The 20,194-nt window shown below is 32.0% G+C and overlaps 2 protein-coding genes across 6 annotated transcripts; one reads left to right on the top strand and one right to left on the bottom strand.

The window, feature by feature from the left end:
* Window positions 1–1,912: 1,912 nt before the first annotated feature.
* LOC108564661 (sulfate transporter-like) lies at window positions 1,913–14,741 on the top strand (the record flags this gene model as incomplete). 5 transcript variants are annotated; one of them, XM_017923746.1, is given in 14 exon segments in its annotated part: window positions 1,913–2,021; window positions 9,444–9,672; window positions 11,641–11,747; window positions 11,855–12,012; window positions 12,171–12,282; window positions 12,347–12,519; window positions 12,755–12,919; window positions 12,979–13,083; window positions 13,136–13,269; window positions 13,373–13,535; window positions 13,600–13,776; window positions 13,831–14,103; window positions 14,187–14,508; window positions 14,566–14,741. In XM_017923746.1, coding segments are annotated over 13 exon segments (2,064 nt in total). In that variant the 5' UTR covers window positions 1,913–2,021; window positions 9,444–9,616.
* Window positions 14,742–14,918: 177 nt separating this feature from the next.
* LOC108564660 (potassium channel subfamily K member 18-like) lies at window positions 14,919–16,516 on the bottom strand. The gene is made up of 3 exons (XM_017923743.1): window positions 16,143–16,516; window positions 15,626–15,976; window positions 14,919–15,571 (listed from the first exon to the last, which is right to left on the bottom strand). Exons 1-2 carry the CDS (start codon window positions 16,510–16,512, stop codon window positions 15,762–15,764), a joined length of 585 nt encoding a protein of 194 aa, XP_017779232.1. The 5' UTR covers window positions 16,513–16,516; the 3' UTR covers window positions 14,919–15,571; window positions 15,626–15,761.
* Between the last annotated feature and the right edge of the window lie 3,678 nt (window positions 16,517–20,194).

Raw genomic sequence — 20,194 nt, 5'->3', positions numbered from 1 at the left:
AATTTCCAATAAATTGAGTGTTTCCAGTGACTAGAAGAAAATATTGTCGGAATCCAATGACAGTTCGCCATGTGTCAATAATAGTTGTCATTTATGTTTCATATCACGAATAGTGCGGACGCAGCTTTACAAATTTAACTAAGTAAAAATTACTAATAAAATTTCCAATAAATAGTGTTTCCAGTGACTAGAAGAAAAATATTGTCGAATCCAATGACAGTTCGCCATGTGTCAATAATAGTTGTCATTTATGTTTCATATCACGAATAGTGCGACGCAGCTTTACAAATTTAACTAAGTAAAAATTACTAACTAAAATTTCCATAAATGAGTGTTTCCAGTGACTAGAAGGAAAATATTGTCGAATCCAATGACAGTTCGCCATGTGTCAATAATAGTTGTCATTTATGTTTCATATCACGAATAGTGCGTGGTGCAGACGCAGCTTTGCAAATTTAATTAAGTAAAAATCAATAGCTAAAATTTTCAGTAAATGGGTGTTTACAGTGACTAAAATGAAAATATTGTCGGAATACAATGACAGTTCGTCATGTGTCAATAATAGTTGTCATTTATGTTTCATGTCACGAATAGTGCGGACGTAGCTTTACAAATTTAACTAATTAAAAATTACTACCTAAAATTTCCATTAAATGAGTGTTTCCAGTGATTAGAATAAAAATATTGTCGGAATCCAATGACAGTTCGTCATGTGTCAATGATAGTTGTCATTTATGTTTCATGTCACGAATAGTGCATACGCAACATTACAAATTTAACTAAGTAAAAATTACTAACTAAAATTTCCACTAAATGAGTGTTTCCAGTGACTAGAAGGAAAATATTATCAGAATCCAATGACAGTTCGCCATGTGTCAATAATAGTTGTCATTTTTGTTTTATATCACGAATAGTGCGGACGTAGCTTTACAAATTTAACTAATTAAAAATTACTAACTAAAATTTCCACTAAATGAGTGTTTCCAGTGACTAGAAGCAAAATATTGTCAGAATCCAATGACAATTCGCCATGTGTCAATAATAGTTGTTATTTAGTGCAGACGCAGCTTTGCAAATTTAATTAAGTAAAAATTACTAGCTAAAATTTCCAGTAAATGGGTGTTTACAGTGACTAAAATGAAAATATTGTCGGAATACAATTACAGTTCGTCATGTGTCAATAATAGGTGTCATTTATGTTTCATATCACGAATAGTGCGGACGCCGCTTTACAAATTTAACTAAGTAAAAATTACCACTAATTACTAACTAAAATTTCCACTAAATGAGTGTTTCCAGTGACTAGAAGGAAAATATTGTCGAAATCCAATAGTTGTCATTAATGTTTCATATCACAAATAGTGCGGACGCAGCTTTACAAATTTAATTAAATAAAAATTACTAACTAAAGTTTCCAATAATTGAGTGTTTCCAGTGACTAGAAGGAAAATATTGTCGGAATCCAATGACAGTTCGTCATGTATCAATAATAGTTGTCAATTCGTGACATGAGACATAAATCTCATGTCAAGAATAGTGCGTACGCAACATTAAAAAACTTAACTAACAAAATGTTATTAAGCTAAATTTCTGTTAAATGAGTTTGATAACTACACTTGTGTTTACTGTGACTAATTGATAGATGTACGATCCATGTAAAGCGATTCCCTGTCAATCCGTCAAACCAAATAGATTCGCACGAAATCCCCAGACTAGAGACCAATCAATCAATTCGTGCAGAATCTTGGTAATCCAATCCATGGGCATGGTGGATGTTTGCTGCTAATCAGAGTTAGTCTCTCTCCGATAAGCGGTCGGACACGAACAACAAAAAAAAGGAGTAAAATGGAAAGGAAACGTTACGTCCTGTGCAGAGTACGCGTGCGTGCGAAACGCTCAAACACGCTCGGAAACCGTTCGAAAATCGATCGGCCTCAGTGTTTTCCGCGAATCCGCAACAAACGCAAGCACTAAAACCGTCCACGGTCTAATTATAAACCGTACATCCAAACGAAGCTGAGGTCTCTGCTCACATGTCCAATAATTTCGAAACCGTGCCAAAAGCCTTTCACACACTCACACAGAATCAAAAATTTGGATCCATTCACCATCAAAATAAATATTACAAACCAAAAAAAATCACATGAAAATTGTACGTCTTAATTATTTACTTACTTACTTACAATTAGCTTAAGTCTAACCAATTTTACACGCTTTATTATTTTCTTTAATTAATCAAATAAAAGCACTGTTTTTTTTCTATCTTTCGTTCAATTCGCCTTTCATAGATAATGTAAATTTCCTGAATTGATTCAATGCAAATGATTTGTTACGAAACGTAAGCCGATTTCCATTTCTCCGACGTTTTCCTTCCTGGCATTCACCGGCGACTTTGAACTTCGGTTGTAAATACTTCCAATGTCGTCACGAGAATGCCTATTAAAAAAAAAAGAAATGCCACAAGTCTACGGTTTAGGTGATATATCGATAGCTGACTCAGATTCTAAAGCGTTTGCAAAAAAAATACTTATGGAGGTTATGTAATACTGTGTCAAGGTTAAATTTCATTGCAAAGATGACTTTAATTGTACGAGAATCATACTTAACTTAATATAAAAATATATTCGTTGAAGTTAGTAATAAATACATTATTTAGTTACAAATTTAGGACTTAATTTGGGCTATCGACCAAAGTATTAAATATATATTTTTGTCACCTATTTAGATTCAATAAAATTTGTTGAAATTGCAAAATTATGAGATAAAATTTAATGAAGAAATTCTCAAGGGTGAATAACATTGCTGATTTGATGAATTGATGAAATCTATTAAGCAATAATTATTTATACAAAATACAAAGATTATCACATAATATTTATTAAAGTTCAAATATTTTATGCTTTGTATGCTTTTGTTAATATCGTAAGTATTTAATCGATTTGTTAGAGAGAGTTAAATGGGAATTATGTTGGAATTCGATGACAATGCGTTACGTGTCTTATATTTGTGACTCATATCACGCGTAGTGCAGACGCAGCATTATAATATGAAGTTAGATAAATTGAGTTGTCAGACTAAATAAAGTTTTAATTTTACCAAATTAAATGAATGAAAGTTGTATAATTTAAATAAAAAATCTATGTTTAGTTCAATAATTAGTTCAAATAAATAACTTTGCTAAAGTTTTTTTTTTAATTACTTTAGTTTTTTTTTAATCTTTAAATTTAATGAACTTTTATACATTTATTAATATTTGATGAACTTTTGCAACAATTTAATGAAAGTTAAAGAAAATATACCTATAAAAATTGTTAAAATAACAAAGATTCAAGAAAATGACAAATAATAAGCGAACTTTGCAAAAAGTATTATGCAAATAATTGCAATTATACCCATAATACACATAGATAATCCATCAGTAAAGATATATTATCTCTTAATTGTGCATAAAATAATGCTAATTGTGCCAATACGTAATTAAAAAATAATTGTTTGTTTGTTTAAAACAAAATATTATAACATTGCTATTTTTTTAAATTTGATACAGAAACACCTTAAAATACCATTTTTTATGATTTAGTCATTCTCTAATGAAAGAAAGTTGAAGATGGTTAAGAATTTGTCCTTAAAATCCTCAAAAAATAGTTATTTTCATCACATCTTTGAACCAGTTAACTTGTCAATTTTTCCGGTTCGAAAGTTTTAAAACACTAAAAACTAAATTTTCATTGAGCAAAATAAAAATAAATTCTTTGTTTTTTTTTCCTTTATAAAGTCAATTCTTGATTAATTTGGTTTAAAATAGTCCTATTTTCTTAAAAAGATAACTACACTTTGTTGTATTAAAGAACTACAAAATCTTATTTAAAGTATGTGTTTTTTTTATGAAATTATATAATATTATTGAATTAGATTGATGGAAAATTTCGGTTTACGAATCATCATTTCAATGAATTACTAACAGGGATCGTTATGCAAATACTCGAAATTGAAGTTTGATTAATTTCAACTGTAATTTGTTTAGTTTCGATTGTAAACGAACGTAACTAGGGGAACTAATGTACTCGTACATCGATTATCTAATGAACTGAATGTGTGTGTTGTTTACTCAATGAGTAATCTACGCGTTTGACCGAAATGAAGTAGTTAGTTACAACATGAGTTGTAAAAAGACATTTTCACCTTGCTTATGAAATTAATATGCAAGAAACCTTTGTTTACAAGTGCAATTAGCAAATGTTACGCGTCGATTTTCGCGGAATTTAAATGCGAAAAAAAATGTTTCGTTTAACACGTATATTTACGTCTATTTACGTTTAAAGCGATCATGAATATTCATTTATGCAAATTTATAAATTGAAATCAGCTGATTCATGAATTCGAACACATTTTTTTAACAATTTACTTTAATTTCGTAAAAAAATATTCAATTTTATATAAATTGTTACTTCTTCAAAGTAAAATTGGCAAGTTAACTGGTTGAAAGATGTAGTGAAAATAACTATTTTTAAAGGATTTTAAGGACAAATTCTTAAACATCCTCAACTTTATTTCATTACAGAATGATTAAACCATACAAAAATGGTATTTTAAGGACTTTTTATATAATTTCATTACAGAATTACAGGTAACAATGTAATTACCAATAATCATTTTTTTTTTATTCAAAAATCAATACATTTTTGTTAGTAAATTTCTCACATATTCGGTTTTTAACTACGCAGTTTTTCATTCATATATATTACATAAAGTACTCATTTTGTTTCGTAAAACTACAGTAAGATTATTTGATCTGAGTCAATTGATTATGTGAAAGACGTAGAGAAAATTGCAAGTTTTTAAAGATCTTTAACTTCCTTTCATTACAGAATGACTAAATCGTATAAAATTTACATTTTTTTTTTATATAATTTCATTACAGAATTAAAGGTATTATTACTATCTGTATTTACTTTTGTTATTCATTTATATTTACAAACAAAAATTCAACAAATTCTTCAGATATTTTGTCTCTTAACTTCGCGTTTACATACCTCACATAGTTCCGTCAATATCCCGCACTGTTTGAAACATCGACTAATCGAGAGACTTGTCACAAAAAAACCTTTACAATTTATTTTGCTGAATTGAAATTTAGTTCGTTTTGACATTTTCAAACCAGAATTTGTACTGATTGAAACCGCACTATGTGAGGTATTGCTATATTTATAAACGTAAAACTACAGCAAACTTATTTGACCCGAGTTAACAAAACATGAACTATTCCAAGGACGCTGTGAAAACATCCAGTTTCGTATAACGATTTTCAACACGTTTTCAGTACAGAAAGACCAAAATTGATTACATTCCTGAAAGAAAATCAATAGATAATGAATATTTCATTGTAATATTGGTGGTAGTTCAATACTATTTGTATAATAGTAAAAAATGAATCATTCAGATCCACGGTCAAAGACAAGGAACAAAAGTAACTAGAAGAATCGTCGAGGACTTCGATGGATTATATAATTTTTCCGCAGCGGCGATTCTTCCTACCGGCTGCAATTAACTCGAAGGTGAACTGAAAAAAAAACAAAGGAGACAGTAGGAAATCACTTCTGGTCCTGTAGACACGCAATACTCTCCTCCTTCAGTTCATCGAATCCGAGTCGTTAAAAAAAGGACTTTCGTTGATAATGTGGCTCAAAGTCCTCCGGTTCAAAGCACCCAACTCATCACAATCTCGTTACAAAAAGACACTGTTGTATACTATTAAATAATACATTTGCGTTATAATTGTACATAGTTTTCTAACCTTTACATAATGATCAATACTAAAAAATATATAATGGTCTTAATCAATTATTTGTGTATATAAAGACGTAATATTAACCGCAGACCTTGATGATAATAATACACACGAATATTGAATAACCTTGGCCCTGAGAGACAACTCAATTATACCAAAATTACTTCGTTTTATGTAATAAAGTTGTAATTTAATAAACGAAATTAAACTTTATTAATATAAAAATATATATTTGAAGATATAGCAATACCTTTAATAATGCGGCTTGAATCAGTCCGGATTCAATATAAAAAATTTACTACATTTTAATTGGTCCGCTTAACCAATTACCCGCACTATTCGAGGTATAGCTGTTTTATTGATACAACTATGAACGAATGATTATAGCCAAGAGAAAGATCAAGGCAATACGTAAAAACTTACATAAACTTTAATTTTTCTCTAAATTATATAAAGTTGCGTACACACTACTAAATATTTATCTAATGACAATAGTTATAATGAATATGTTTAATTAAATTTATTTCCTTATATAATTTAAAACATGTAGAGAATTAAAAGCTTCTAAAAAATACAGTTTAAAAAATGTAAATTACTGTTTAATAATTTAAATTTTATTAAAAATATTCCATAGAGTCTTTCTCAAAGTCGAACTAATTTATGCTCGAACATTGCTAATAATTAGCGCATACTTTAGAATTTTGCAAATAATTTGCGTAAAGCGTAATTTTTTGTTTGTGCAAATTACACCGTATTTTTATTTTTCATTTGAAGGCTTTGACGAATTCCGTCCATTTTAAAATAGTTTATGCGAACAATGCTTTACGTTTTTACCAAAAAATTACAATGCATATTTTATGTTTTAAACAAAATTGAAAAAAAATCCAGTTTTATTACATTTTTATCTATATATTTTTTGAATATCAAATGATTAAATAAGTCAAATACGTATGTTAAATGCGTAATGTAAATTTCCGACAATGTTTCAGAGTTTGATTATGTAATGAATCTAAAGTTCTTCCTGTTTGTTTGTTTTTTAATTATGTGTGTTATGAATATCGTGTAAATTGAGGACAAATCTTGATTATTCAGATACGATCTGATAATCGTTACATTTTTTTTCTTAATCGCGTTTCTTTATCTCACCAAGATCATCAAGATTGTTGCAACTATTTTTTTTATTAATATATGTTTGTACCATGACACAGATTTCAATTGCATTTCTTTTTTAGAATTTTTATCACAAAATCAATACTTATTTCTGTTCTTCAATATTTCTTATAAATTAAAGTTTTGTAATTATCAATTAAATTTTGGTTAAAATACTAAAAATGTATTAGCTATAGTCTTTATAAGTTATATTTTTTAATTAAATTGTTAAATTATTTTTGTTGTTCTCAGAAATTTCTTTTAAATTATTAATTCAATTGGCTTTTCATAAAAAATACATGAAAATGCTTCAAATTCTTCGAAGTAACTACTTATGCATCAATTAAACATATGTACTACCTATGGGTCATTTTGACCCGAAATACAATAAAATAAGTACCTCTCATTACGACTGCTTTGATCCTACTGATAAGTGCACTAAATCCCCACAATTAATGAATGAAAACAAATTTCAGGTGGGTCACTATGACCCATCTCTAGTAGTTACGGGTTAATGGTAAAGCTTAGATTTCAATTGTTTACAAGTGCTTACTTAATTAACAATTGTTATGCAACTTCAATTGAGCGTGAAAATACATAGATAATTGTTTAAACAATTTTTCTAAAAAGAAAAAAACGGAACAACCATGTGATAATTGTGTACACATTGTTGGATGATAATTGTCGATACGGCACGTTACATTCGATTACGTTGATAACGAGCAGCTAAAAAATGCGGTGAACGAGAGTTAAAGCCACTCGATTATTTCAATTAGACAAATGCGATTATCACACTCCGATTCGATGTTTAATCGCGATTGATTTGTTAAATTTTACAATTGTTGTAGAGAATTCTCCTGAAAAAAAGTTTTACATTCGAGCTTCAAACATGTAAGTTTTGCATTAAAATATTCATTGCAATCAATTGTTGGAAAATTCCATAAAAACAACGTCTCACAAACAAGCTTTAAATATCTCAGTTTTACATCAAAATATTCAAATGTAGTTTGATAAAATATCTAATTAACTTTTTTTTGTTAAAGTTTTATATCATTCATCATATTCAATTTGTTGAGTTTTACAATTGTTGGAGAAATCCAATTAAAAAAAAATCACACAGAAAATCTTCAAATTTGTAAGTTTTATATGAAAATATTGAAACTGAAAAGTTTTAACCATGTAAGTTTCATATTTTTCATTATTTTTAATTAGAATTCTTGGAGAATTCCAAAAGAACGTTCTACAACAAACTTGTAAAACAACATTAATTGTGACGAAATTTTTAAAGAAATTCAAATTCTAGACGATAAAATAATTTAATATAAATCGAAAGTTATGTTTCTTCTTTATAATTCATTTGGTATTAAATGAAATGAAAAAAAATGTATAAGAAAGAACAACAATTTGAATTAGTTAAACAAATATAAACTTTTATACTCTGAAAATTGAAGACTCAATTAATTATTGATATTATTACAGTTTTTCTATCATTTTCTTTCTATTTTGATGCGTAAATGTTGTATTTATTGAGAAAAAAGTAATATTTACTACAAAGTTATTAATAGCGTTTGCTTCAAACCGCATTGGTTTTTTCGTTATTATCAAGTTGTTTACCCAATAAATTGGAATTACCTGTAAAATCAATAAACCAAATTACTTGAAAATTGTAGCCTTATATCTTCTATAATTGAATTGATTTTCTATTTCAAATATAAAATGCTTCGACTGTTTAAAACCGGATTAATAGAAGAACAAAATAAAATAGAAATTTGAATTTGTAGAGAATGTAATCAAATAAACTAGAATTATGTATAGAATTTATAGATTTTTGTTTACTTTAAAGTTAAATATTGTCAAATATAATTTGAATTGAAGACGTATTGATGTTTCAATTCGAAATAATGATGAATGGAATTCCATTGAGAACGATGTTAATTCATTAATGAGGATGTCCCAGTTGCGTTACACTTAACTGAAAATTGCTGTTGATAGGAGGAATAATCAATAGGTTATTTTGAAAACGAAAATTCTAGTAGATGCATTTGCGTTCCAACGTCGTCGGGTGCGTTTCAATTAAGCTTAATTACATCTAATTGCTTCCTATTAAAAACGTAATTCTCAAATGGTCGAAACAAATAAAAAAAAGAAACGAACGTTGAAAAAAAAAGTGCCGTTCCTTCGTCTTTTGTCCTTCGTTTTTGCGAAAAGGCAAAGAGGGCAACGCTCTTTCGCTTCAGCCCTCGACGTCCATTCTTGAGACAGGTAGTTCAGTCAGTAGTCCCTGAAACGTCGCGCTGGACAGTTGGTTTCTTGTGTTCGCTGAAAAAAAAATGAAAAGTAGTAGTGATAATATCAATTGATAAAGTGATCCTAACAATACACCTCTCCCACTCTGATCTGAAATCAATGAATGCTCGCATTAGTCGCAGCCGTCTCATCCATACCATTAGTATTAATTGGGATAAAAGCTTTGGATTGATGTTTTCGGCGTCTCATTATTTTCCAGATTTCGCCGAGCGAACGTCGATCATCGCCTATTTCTGGGTGTTATCGCCGTGCAGGAAAGGTCAATCAAGTGGTTACCAGTCGTGAAACTTAGCGAATATGCCTTTTGTGATTTGAAGGAGAGAGAAAAAAAAAGTTTAGCAAAAACGAGGACTAAGTGAAGAAGAAGGAAACATGAAGCCAGAAACCATCGATACCAACGAGAAGAAGGAAACAATAGACTTGAGCAGGTAAAAAATTTAGCGCTTAATTTCCGCGAACGATGTGCAATTATAGGAATTCCTGCGAGTTGCGTAATCTCCCCCCGATTGATTCGTGCGTATCTGCATATTATTTTTCCGGCTTATCGCCGCACGAAATCGCTGTTATCGCGTTGATGGAAATGCTCGGTTTAGATAACGTTTCGTTAATAAAAATCCAGTATTTCCCGCTCCGCAAGTGCTGTTAGCACGTGGTCCAGCTGTTTCCTCCTGATAACGTTCACATCTTCGACTTTGCACGGGATTTTTGCATTTGCGCGCGGTTTGTCAAAAGAATAATAAGTTGGCTGTGCGATAACGCACGTAAACAGCCTCTCCAGTCAGCTGTTCGCAGAAGAAGGAGAAAGTGGTTAAGTCTTCAGAGTCTTCAAACCATGGCTAATCTTAACGAGAAACTTGCGCTCCTTTCGCAGACGAATCCCGATGAGAAGTATTTAAAATACAGAAGGTAACAATAACAATAATTAAATTTGTTCCTTTTTCTTTTGGTGTTAAACTCTTTAAGAAAAACAATTGTAATCGTTTAGAAAACTTGTGTGCAAAGGTTATCGCTTTTAAAGTCTTTGGAGACGAATCCCGATCGACGTTTCGTGATAACGTTGATTAAAATCTATTACTTTTTTTGTTTATCGGAAATTGCTGTTATCGGAGCAATTGTTGCTCAATGTCGTGAATTCTATACCGATTTTGCATGGAAACTGTTTTGTGAAAGATGATAGCCTTTCGGAGATCGCGTAAACATAATTGATCCATTGATGATACTGAAAAAAGTATATTTGGTTGCATACAGTCAACATCTTGAAAATTTCACATTTTCTTCAAAAAATCTTAACAATTTGTGTATACACTTACTGAAAATTCAAATTTATAGTAAATAATCAAATTTATAAATATATTTATTGAAATAGAAGAATCAATAAATTTTAACAATTTTTTTTTTATAATGTTTTTAATAATTTTACTTTAATTCAAATAATAAATTTATCAGAGTTAAACCTAATCAAATATTCAATATTCAATTTATTAATAGAATTTTTGTTATTGCAAATTCTTAGTCAATTTGAAAAATATTTTGAATCCCATATTTCTGATAATGATTACACAAGTAATTGTAATAAATTTATATAAAATTTTTCATTATTGTATAGTAAATTGTTCAAATTAATCATCAATAAGTAGAGATTAATATAAATTTTATGAATTCTTTTTGTTGCAAGATATTAGCAAAATCTGATTTTTTTGGAGTATTAAATATAATTTATTAGTTATTTGAAAATATTAACGAACTTTTTCATGTTGATATATTTGTTTACAATTTATTTAACATTTTCAGTAAATTTTCTCGCAGTTGCAATATTTATGAACTTAAAGTGTAAATAATTATTTTAAGTAATAATTAAGCAATAAATATAAATGTTTTTAATAAGTATTTGATAATATTTGATTTTATTTCAATATTAATCAGTTACATGTTTGTTTCAATAAAAAAAATCTTATACAATTATGAACATATTCCAGATAATCTTACAATATTTACATGATAGTTGCAAAATTCGAATTCCCTTTATATAATTAATGAAACTAGACTTAGATAAGATAAGAAAGTAAATAAATGAATTATCCTGTAATAATAAATCGCATGGTTATGAAAATTAGGATTATATAGTTATTTGTTTTATATCTTTGTTTAAAAAGTAGAATAACTTGACAAATAAAATTGAAGCCAACTTTGATTTATATTATTTACTGTCATATTAAACAATTTGACATAAGTCAATAAGTTTTTAACGATTTTTTTAAAATAAGATGTCTGGTTATTTGTGGATTAAATTTGCTGATGATCCGAATGAAAAGTTCGTAAAATATTAATATTTTTTTAACTTAAATTATTCAATTCGTGCATTGATTTTTCTAACTTCTATTGTTTTTCTTTTTCAGTTTCGAGGAGAGCCAAAAATTAAGCAGCACTTATGAAATCGGGACCAACCGTTACGACTATGATAATTTGAATGAAGATGGAGCTTATGAAAAACCAAAACTCGACGGTAAACTTATTTATTTTGATTTAATTTTTTTATTTGTTATATAACAAATTGAAAATTATTGTTTTTTTTTTGCTTTAATATTAAATTTCTTCTTTTTTTGTTGTTAGTGAAAGGAAAACTCAGGAAATCATTAAAATGCAATCCTCTAACCATTTTATACTCATTGATCCCGGTCCTCGAGTGGCTACCAAAATACGAATGGAAAAAGAATATTTCATATGATATTTTGAGTGGAATCACTGTAGCCATCATGCATATACCTCAGGTAACTCAACTTTACTTAACAATTTATACTTTAATTACAGTTAAATCTTATTTCTGTTAAATTTTGTATATAGTCTTGAATATTAATTACGTTTTTAATCATAGTTTCTGTTTATATTTCTAATTGATTTTGTTTTAAATACTGCATTTGTTTTTAAGGGTATGGCATATGGATTGCTCGGAAACGTTCCTGCCATTACCGGACTGTACATGGCCTTCTTTCCCGTTTTGATATACTTCGTCTTCGGTACATCAAGGCACGTATCCATAGGTAATTTGAAGTCTTTTAAAGGAATTCGGAATGTTTAATGTAATCGGATTGTTGCGTTTTGTAGGTACTTTTGCCATCGTGTGCTTGATGACTGGGAAGGTTGTCAATAGTTACGGAATTCCCGACGAAGAGGACCTCATTTCTGCCTCTGCCAATCACACTATGATGGCCACAGACTCTATATACACTAAGACTGAGGTCGCAGTTACCGTCACATTCTGCGTTGCAATTTTACAGGTATTTTTCATTAAATTTATATATTTTCTCATTAGATTTATGTAGTTTTACATTAAGTTTATATACTTTTTCATTAGATTTATCTGTTTTTCAGTAGATTTATGTAATTTTCCTTATATTTTACAGTCATTTTATTTACTTTCACATTATTTTTATTGGGTTTATATAGTTTTCAATAGATTTATATACGTTTACATTAGGTTTATACACATTTTAATTGACTTAAATTTTCTAGTTCGTGATGTACGTGTTTCGATTGGGAGTGATCGCAAATCTCCTTTCAGACGTTCTCGTCAGTGGATTCACCTGTGCCTGCGCCTTCCACGTGGTGTCTTCACAACTCAAAGATCTTCTCGGTATTTCCGTGACGAAGAGGCAAGGACTATTCTCCATGCTACTCGTAACTTACCGCCACCCAATAACCATCAATTTTCACCAACAAATTGCAAACTTTTTCAGACTATATACGATGCCGTCATGGAACTGCCAAACTGCAACAACAATGCCGTACTCATATCTTTCGTAGTGATCGTCCTGAGCATTATAAACAACGAGATTTTGAAGGTAAATTAATTGGATTTTGTATCAATCAATTATAAAATTGTGTTGTTTTTAGCCAAGATTAGCGACGAGGACGAAAGTTCCGTTTCCCATTGAATTGGTCGCTGTTGTTTTGGGAACTGCCACTTCTTATTTGATGGACTTTAAAAGTAATTACAACGTGACAGTTATTGGTGAAATACCGACAGGGTAAGATTATGTAAGTTTTTCTTATTGAGTTTAAGAAAACTATATATCATCGTCATATATTGTATATTGATGAAGGAAGAAATTACATTTTGGTGAATTGCAGTTTACCAAATATGACGATACCTCGTTTCGAATTGATTCCGAGCATCATCAGCGATGCAGTGATCATCACCATTGTGTCTTATGCAATCACCATTTCGATGGCCCTGATATTCGCGCAGAAGCTGCAGTACGACGTCAATGCCAATCAGGAGTTGTTTGCTTTGGTAATTTGGATTGTTATTATGATGAGGAAAATGGGTTTGTTGATTTAACGGTTTTGTTGTTTAGGGTTGCGCGAATATTGGTGGTAGTTTTTCTGGAGCGATGCCGGTCGCCGCTTCCCTATCCAGATCTATGATCCAGCAGACTGTGGGTGGTACAAGTCAGTTGGCTTCGGTCGTTTCTTGCCTCTTCATCTTGATCATCCTCGTGTGGGTGGGACCTTTATTCCAATTCCTACCGCGGGTGAGTAATTTATAGAGTTGAGATGATCAATTGATTTTCGTGTATTAATTTCAGAGCGTTTTAGCCAGTATCATTGTGGTGGCTTTGAAAGGGATGCTGAAGCAGTGCGAAAAACTACCAGTTTACTTCCGCATGGATAAATGGGATGGGATCATCTGGTTGTTCACGTTCTTGGTGACTGCGGTGTTTTCCATCACCATGGGTTTGGCTTCCAGTATTATCCTGTCCATAGTTTTGCTCTTCTACAAGGGTCAGCACTCTCAGAGCTCAATCCTGGGAAATCTCTCAGGGACCGATTTCTATCTGGATATTAAGAGATATCAAGCGGTAAGCGGAAAGCGTTTATTTTCTTCTTTGTTAGTTTGTTAATGATGCTTTGGTTTGGCTGATTGATGTTTGTTGTTTCGCAGGTAACCGAGATTCCCGGAATGAAAATCTTGAGGTACTGCGGCAGCTTGAATTTCTCAACAAAGACGTCGTTCAAAGGGACGGTTTTCAAAGCCGTCGGCTACAATTCCAAAGCGCCGAAGGCGGCAAAGAAGAGGAACGGAGATGAGAACGACGTCGTTGCCAACGGGAGGGAAGAAGGAAACTCTCTGCTGGCGATAAAATATTTAATCCTCGACTGCACCGCTCTGACCTACATCGATCCAGCTGGCGTTGAACAGATGAAGATCGTTGTGGACGCGCTGAGGAAGACCGGCATCGAAGTCTTTATGGTGGGATGTTCAGGTGAGGACGATTCTTAGGCGTTTGATCTTTAGGTATTCATTGTTTTGTCGTTTTCAGGTCCGGTGTACGAGATGATCAAAACCTGTGATAAGTATCAGGACAAGGAGAGTTCGTACATAATGTTTCCGACTATAGCGACGGCTGTGACTTTCGCAAAAGCGCACTCGTCTTCTTGATGTTTCTTATTATTTTTTTATATTTATAAACGTCGTTTAAGATTAAGAAGAAAAAAAACGGTTATTATTATATAAGTTGTTTGTTTTTTATGTAAATACAAAGAGTCTATTTTAAGAATAAATCATATTTTAGAATGTTTCATTGGTTTCCTTAATATTAATACAATAAATACAAAAAAAAAAACTTAACGATTTTCCAACTTGATATAATCGTGGAACGTAATCTTCTCTTAGGAATACAAGGTTATTTTATTTCGTAATACGTTTGCATGTATATAATATTAATTCATATCTTTTGTACACTTAAGAGTTAAGGAAGTTATGCTAACTATATGTATAAGTATAATGGTATTATATATATATATAAGCTATTCGACTAGTATATTTTTAGATAGTAATTATCGGTTAATGGTTATGCTTCTTCGGAATGCCTTTATGTACAGAGTTTGTCTTATTTTGTTAAGTAATTAATTAATTTATATTATATATTTTTTTTTACAACTTCTCTTTCTTCATGGTGAAATCGATGACTTTGCAGATATCGCAGTCGGCCTCCGCGTTGCATGAGCAATCCTCCTCGCACTTCTTCAGTTCCTCGCACAGCTTGAAGTTCTTGCGCAGCTCCTTCTTGACCTCCCCGACGAGGTCCTTGTCCGACTGCTATCCCTGCTGTCACATGAACACGTCCTGAAGCTCCTGGTTTCTTCCTTTAGCTTCGCTCATCTCGTCTTCGAACGTGACCATCTTCTCCCTCGGCTTCGGCGCCGGTTTCCTCGGGACCCTCACAGTTAGTGGTAACATGTTCTGCACGTCGCACGCCATGGACAAGTCGAATTCGCTGACGCTGCGCGGTACGAAGTATTCTATCAATGGTTCAGCACCTAAAACTAATGAAATTAGATTAATTAATTTGCTGATATATTGATGTTTGTAATACATACCTGCCGATCTTCGAGTCGGAGCGTTCCTTTGGAAATTGCTTTTGCGCGGTAAACTGTTGTGGTGCAGCACTGGGGGTAGTTTCTTGATGACCGGAGGAGTCTTGATGGGAGCGGCTCCTTCGGTTTTGGGCCTTTGTCAGGAAACCGCCGGGACGTTCTCTTCGTCTCTGAAGGAATCGCTGCGAGAGCACGAGGCTCCCACCAATCGTAGCAATCCCAAAACCTCATCTTGCACTAGACTGAAGCACATCGCCACCAAAGCCATACCGGTCAGGATATAGGCGGAGCAAGCACATAGCGAAATCTCTTCGGTTTGTTGCCCCGGTAAAAGATCTCCAAAACCTATTGTACCTGCACAATAAACTCAATCATTATTTTAATTACTCGACTTGAATAATGTAATATATTTTGGTAGTTTTAGAGTTGCAGATGCAAATATATCAGGGTTTCAACTTGGAATTCCGAGAAGTTTGTTTGAGGACCGGCCGTATATCAGTCGACTACTACTACTACTAACCTAGTGACGTGAAACAGAAATAGCTTCCTTCGAGAAGGCTCCAGTTTTCCAGGCGATGGAAGAGCAACGCCCCGGAACAGATGTAGGCCAGGACCATCACTAAGCAGAGGGTGACCGGGACGCGAACCCTCGTATTGCAGGGACATTGGGGCTTCTGCGGGCTGCCGCATAATTTCCCGTAAAGCCTCCGGAAGCTCCTGGCCAGGACGTCCCCGGTAGTCGTGAGGTATACCAGCATCAGCGGAATGCCGACGAGAGCGTAAATTATGGTCACCAGTTTGCCCCAAGACGTCCTGGGCGACACGCTTCCGTATCCTGTTTTCAAACACAAAGAAAAACCCATTAATATGTCGTTCCGTAATGGAAACATTGCTGCGAACTTTAAACCACAAGGTATTTCGTGAAATTTACTATGAAGAGCGTGAAATACGTTTTCAATTTATTTCAGAATCGTTCGATATTGAGGAAGTTTTAAGTTAAACAAAATTGAAACAATAAATATACATATTTAGCTCCACATTATTCCTCTAAATTATACACAAAATGATCTATATGGTAAATACAAATGTAACAGAAAAAATTCAGAAAAAAATATAATATAAAAAATAAAAACTGGGGCTTTAAATGAATTTTTTAAATCAGGTTAGTTCATGTTACTCTGATGGATATCGTTTTGTTCAATTTTCAATTGCTCTTGTATAATTTCCTCATTTCTTTTTCTCGTTCGTGCGAATATACACGTACATATACATATATATTCTCTGATTGTATCTATGTTGTGTGTGTGGGTGGTTGGATGTTAGGGGAAGCCGCAATTTATTTCCCCCCGCGGCCTTAATATGTCAGCGCGGGACAAATTGCCGGGACCTAGGTTGAAAGAGAAAGAGGAATCTGGACACCGTCGAGGGAGCGAATTGCATTTAATGTTTTGCGTGACTCTTTTTCTATCTTATCCCAACTCGATCTGCCAGATAAAGGACGAGGGAGAGCGCGTGTGTGTTTGTCCCTATGTATATCTGTGTGCGAGAGGAAGAGGAGCAAATGAAGAATGACTTCTACAAAAAAAAAAAGAATTTTCTCCCCCGGTTGATTGCTTTCCGATTGAAAATCCGCGCCGCGGCCACACCTCAATGAAACGACAAAAATAAAAAAAAAATAAAAATTAATACCACGAACGAAAGGATAAACGAAAAGTTTTCAATAAAACAAACAAATTTAAAATTCAGATTCGCGGTTTCCAATTATTAATATCCTCCTCCAGTTCTGTGTTTATTTTCTTTCTTATATTTTTGTTTGTTTATTTCGTTTCACGTCTTGTCGTTTCGTTAATTAATTATTTCATCCGGATTCGGGCGTTTTCAATTTCAACGAATAAATACAGCAGATGCAGAAGTTTTTGCAAAAAAAAAAATATTTCAGTAATACAAGTATGGGGTTAATGCGGAGCAAAATTCATTAATTATAACGCTGCGAAACTCCTTAATCTTCGTGGTATATTTTATTCTTTAGTTATGGATGATAAAAAAATATGTAACGTGGGTTTTCTTGAGGATAATCCAGGTCTGACACTGTCCTCTGATTTATACCTTTCTCGAGATTAAGTCCACTGAATCAAGCGTATAAAATAGTTTATGTTCTGCAAATGATTTATATTGTTTTCGCAATGATTAATTTCATCCTTCAACTCGCGACATGCTATGAAGTTAATGTGTCTTATAACAAATGTTAGTTTCTTATCGATCTCGATTCACATCAGATTTATCCTTGTTTCTAAATTGCTGACAAATATGAAAAATTTATGATTAATCATAAGTCTGTGCGAATTTAGTAATTTCTTTTCTCAACTCCTATTTTATAATAAGCTTACTGTATCTAGTTAAGCTTTTATTGTGAATTACAAGAAATTGATCAAATTTAATTGCATATAGTTTTAGCTTTTATATGTAGATTAAATGAACAAATATGAGAAAACTTTTTTTCAGAAAAATATCTAACATAAACTTTGACTTCGATTTATCTGAAAACGGTTTATCTACAAATCTCATCTTATAATCATTGTTTTCTCTATAGATTTAGCTATAATTTGCATATGAATGATTAAGAATGAAGTAAAAATAATTAATATATTGACATAAAAGTGAGAAGAGTGATAGAAATTTAATTACATCAATTTTGACTTTGAATTACCTGAAAACGGAAAGAGATACAACTTTCATCTTATAATCATTTCCTTCCCTATATATTTAGCTACAATTTACATATGAATGATTAAGAATGCAGTAAATATTAATTAATATATTGTCTTAAAAATGAGAAGACTGAAATTTAATTACATCAAATTTGACTTTGAATTACCTGAAAACGGAAAGAGATACAACTTTTATCTCATAATCATTTAATTCACTATAGATTTAGCTATAATTTGTATATGAATGATTAATAATGCAGTAAATATTAATTAATATACTGACTTAAAAGTGAGAACATTGCTCGAAACTTTGTAACATTAACTTTGACTTTGAATTACCTGAAAATGGAAAGAGATACAACTCTCATCTTATAATCATTTCCTTCCCTATAGATTTAGATACAATTTACATATGAATGATTAAGAATGCAGTAAATATTAATTAATATATTGTCTTAAAAATGAGAAGACTGATTGAAATTTAATTACATCAAAATTTGACTTTGAATTACCTGAAAATGAAAAGAGATACAACTCTCATCTTATAATCATTTCCTTCCCTATAGATTTAGCTACAATTTGCATATGAATGATTAAGAATGCAGTAAATATTAATTAATATACTGACTTAAAAATGAGAACATTGCTCGAAAATTTGTAATATTAACTTTGACTTTGAATTATCTGAAAATGGAAAGAGATACAACTTTGATTTGATGATCATTTCCTTTCGTATATATTTAGCTTTAACTTTAATATTTAATATTGATAATGGTGTTATTAGTTATCGAGACACAAAGAAAAATGTAAGAATGTTTAAATGGATCTATTTAATAATGTTGTGACTTAGAAGTAACGAAAACTGTCCATTTAATTTATGAAATGTCTTTAGCAGGACTAAGCGTAAGCTCTCGTCGTCCTTTACTGCTAAGATGTAATCTTTCGAGTAAATATGATGATCGTAATAAGTTAAACTCGTCCTCGTTGCGTCTCCTGCCGCTCCCTCCCGCCGTTCCTCGCACTCGTCGAGGATGATGGGATAACACTTAAGTCCCAGAGACTTAGGGTGTCCCTCGTGCCGTGGATTTCCTCCTCGACGGGCCTTGATTAAGATAGATGTGCCCCGGAATTGTTTAAAACTCCGTTGTTTATTTCCATCTCGAGCTCCGCCGCTTCAGGTGCGCGCCTCGCGAGAATTACCCAACAATTGTCCTTCGTCCTTCTTCTTCATATGCTCTTCATCGTTACGACTACTTATTGTTATTATTACACTTGAACTAACGACTCTCTACGTCTCGCCTCGCTTTATTATCGTCCTTTTCGTTCGTACACCGATGCTGGTTGCTGCTTTAAATTATAAGTAAATTACTTCCAAGCCGTAGAGTATTCAATTTCACACGGTCGCAGCATGAGTTAAAACTCTTCGACGCGAGAATAACAAACGACGCAAGAATAATAATAATAACGATGACAATAATGATAATAAAGTTCTCGTAAACTATGCGAAACTGACGTTCGCGAGGAATGGAGGACACGGGGAATCCCCGGGGCGACCGAAGCCAGATGCACGGTCCTCATCCATTGTTGTCGTAAGTTCCTACTGAAGCCGGCATCGTTTCCACTAAAGATAATTAATTATTAATTGTCAAGTATTTACGTAACGCAAATCTTGAGAACGTAGCGTAAATCTGTAAGCACTTCGAGATTTTAAAATAAACCTATTTCGTTAACTCAACTTTCATCAATAATGAAGGAAATGATCATAAGATGAAAGTTGTATAACTTTTCCATTTTCAGGTAAATTAAAGTCAAATTTGATGTAATAAAGTTTCGTGTAGTTTTATTACTTTTAAATCAATATATA

Source organism: Nicrophorus vespilloides, unplaced genomic scaffold, assembly GCF_001412225.1.
Source record: "Nicrophorus vespilloides isolate i.1.1-1 unplaced genomic scaffold, Nicve_v1.0, whole genome shotgun sequence".
NCBI classification, from domain to species: Eukaryota; Metazoa; Arthropoda; class Insecta; order Coleoptera; family Silphidae; genus Nicrophorus; species Nicrophorus vespilloides.
The sequence above is the reverse complement of the archived record's forward strand: the minus strand, read 5'-3'. Positions and strand labels throughout refer to the sequence as shown.

Bases quoted from the DNA above. Each gene is read 5' to 3' on its own strand.
- LOC108564660 (XM_017923743.1), bottom strand. From the start codon at position 16,512: ATGTTTCCATTACGGAACGACATATTAATGGGTTTTTCTTTGTGTTTG. The intron at 15,977-16,142 runs GTTAGTAGTAGT...TTTATTGTGCAG, and splicing joins TTTCTGTTTCACGTCACTAG to GTACAATAGGTTTTGGAGAT.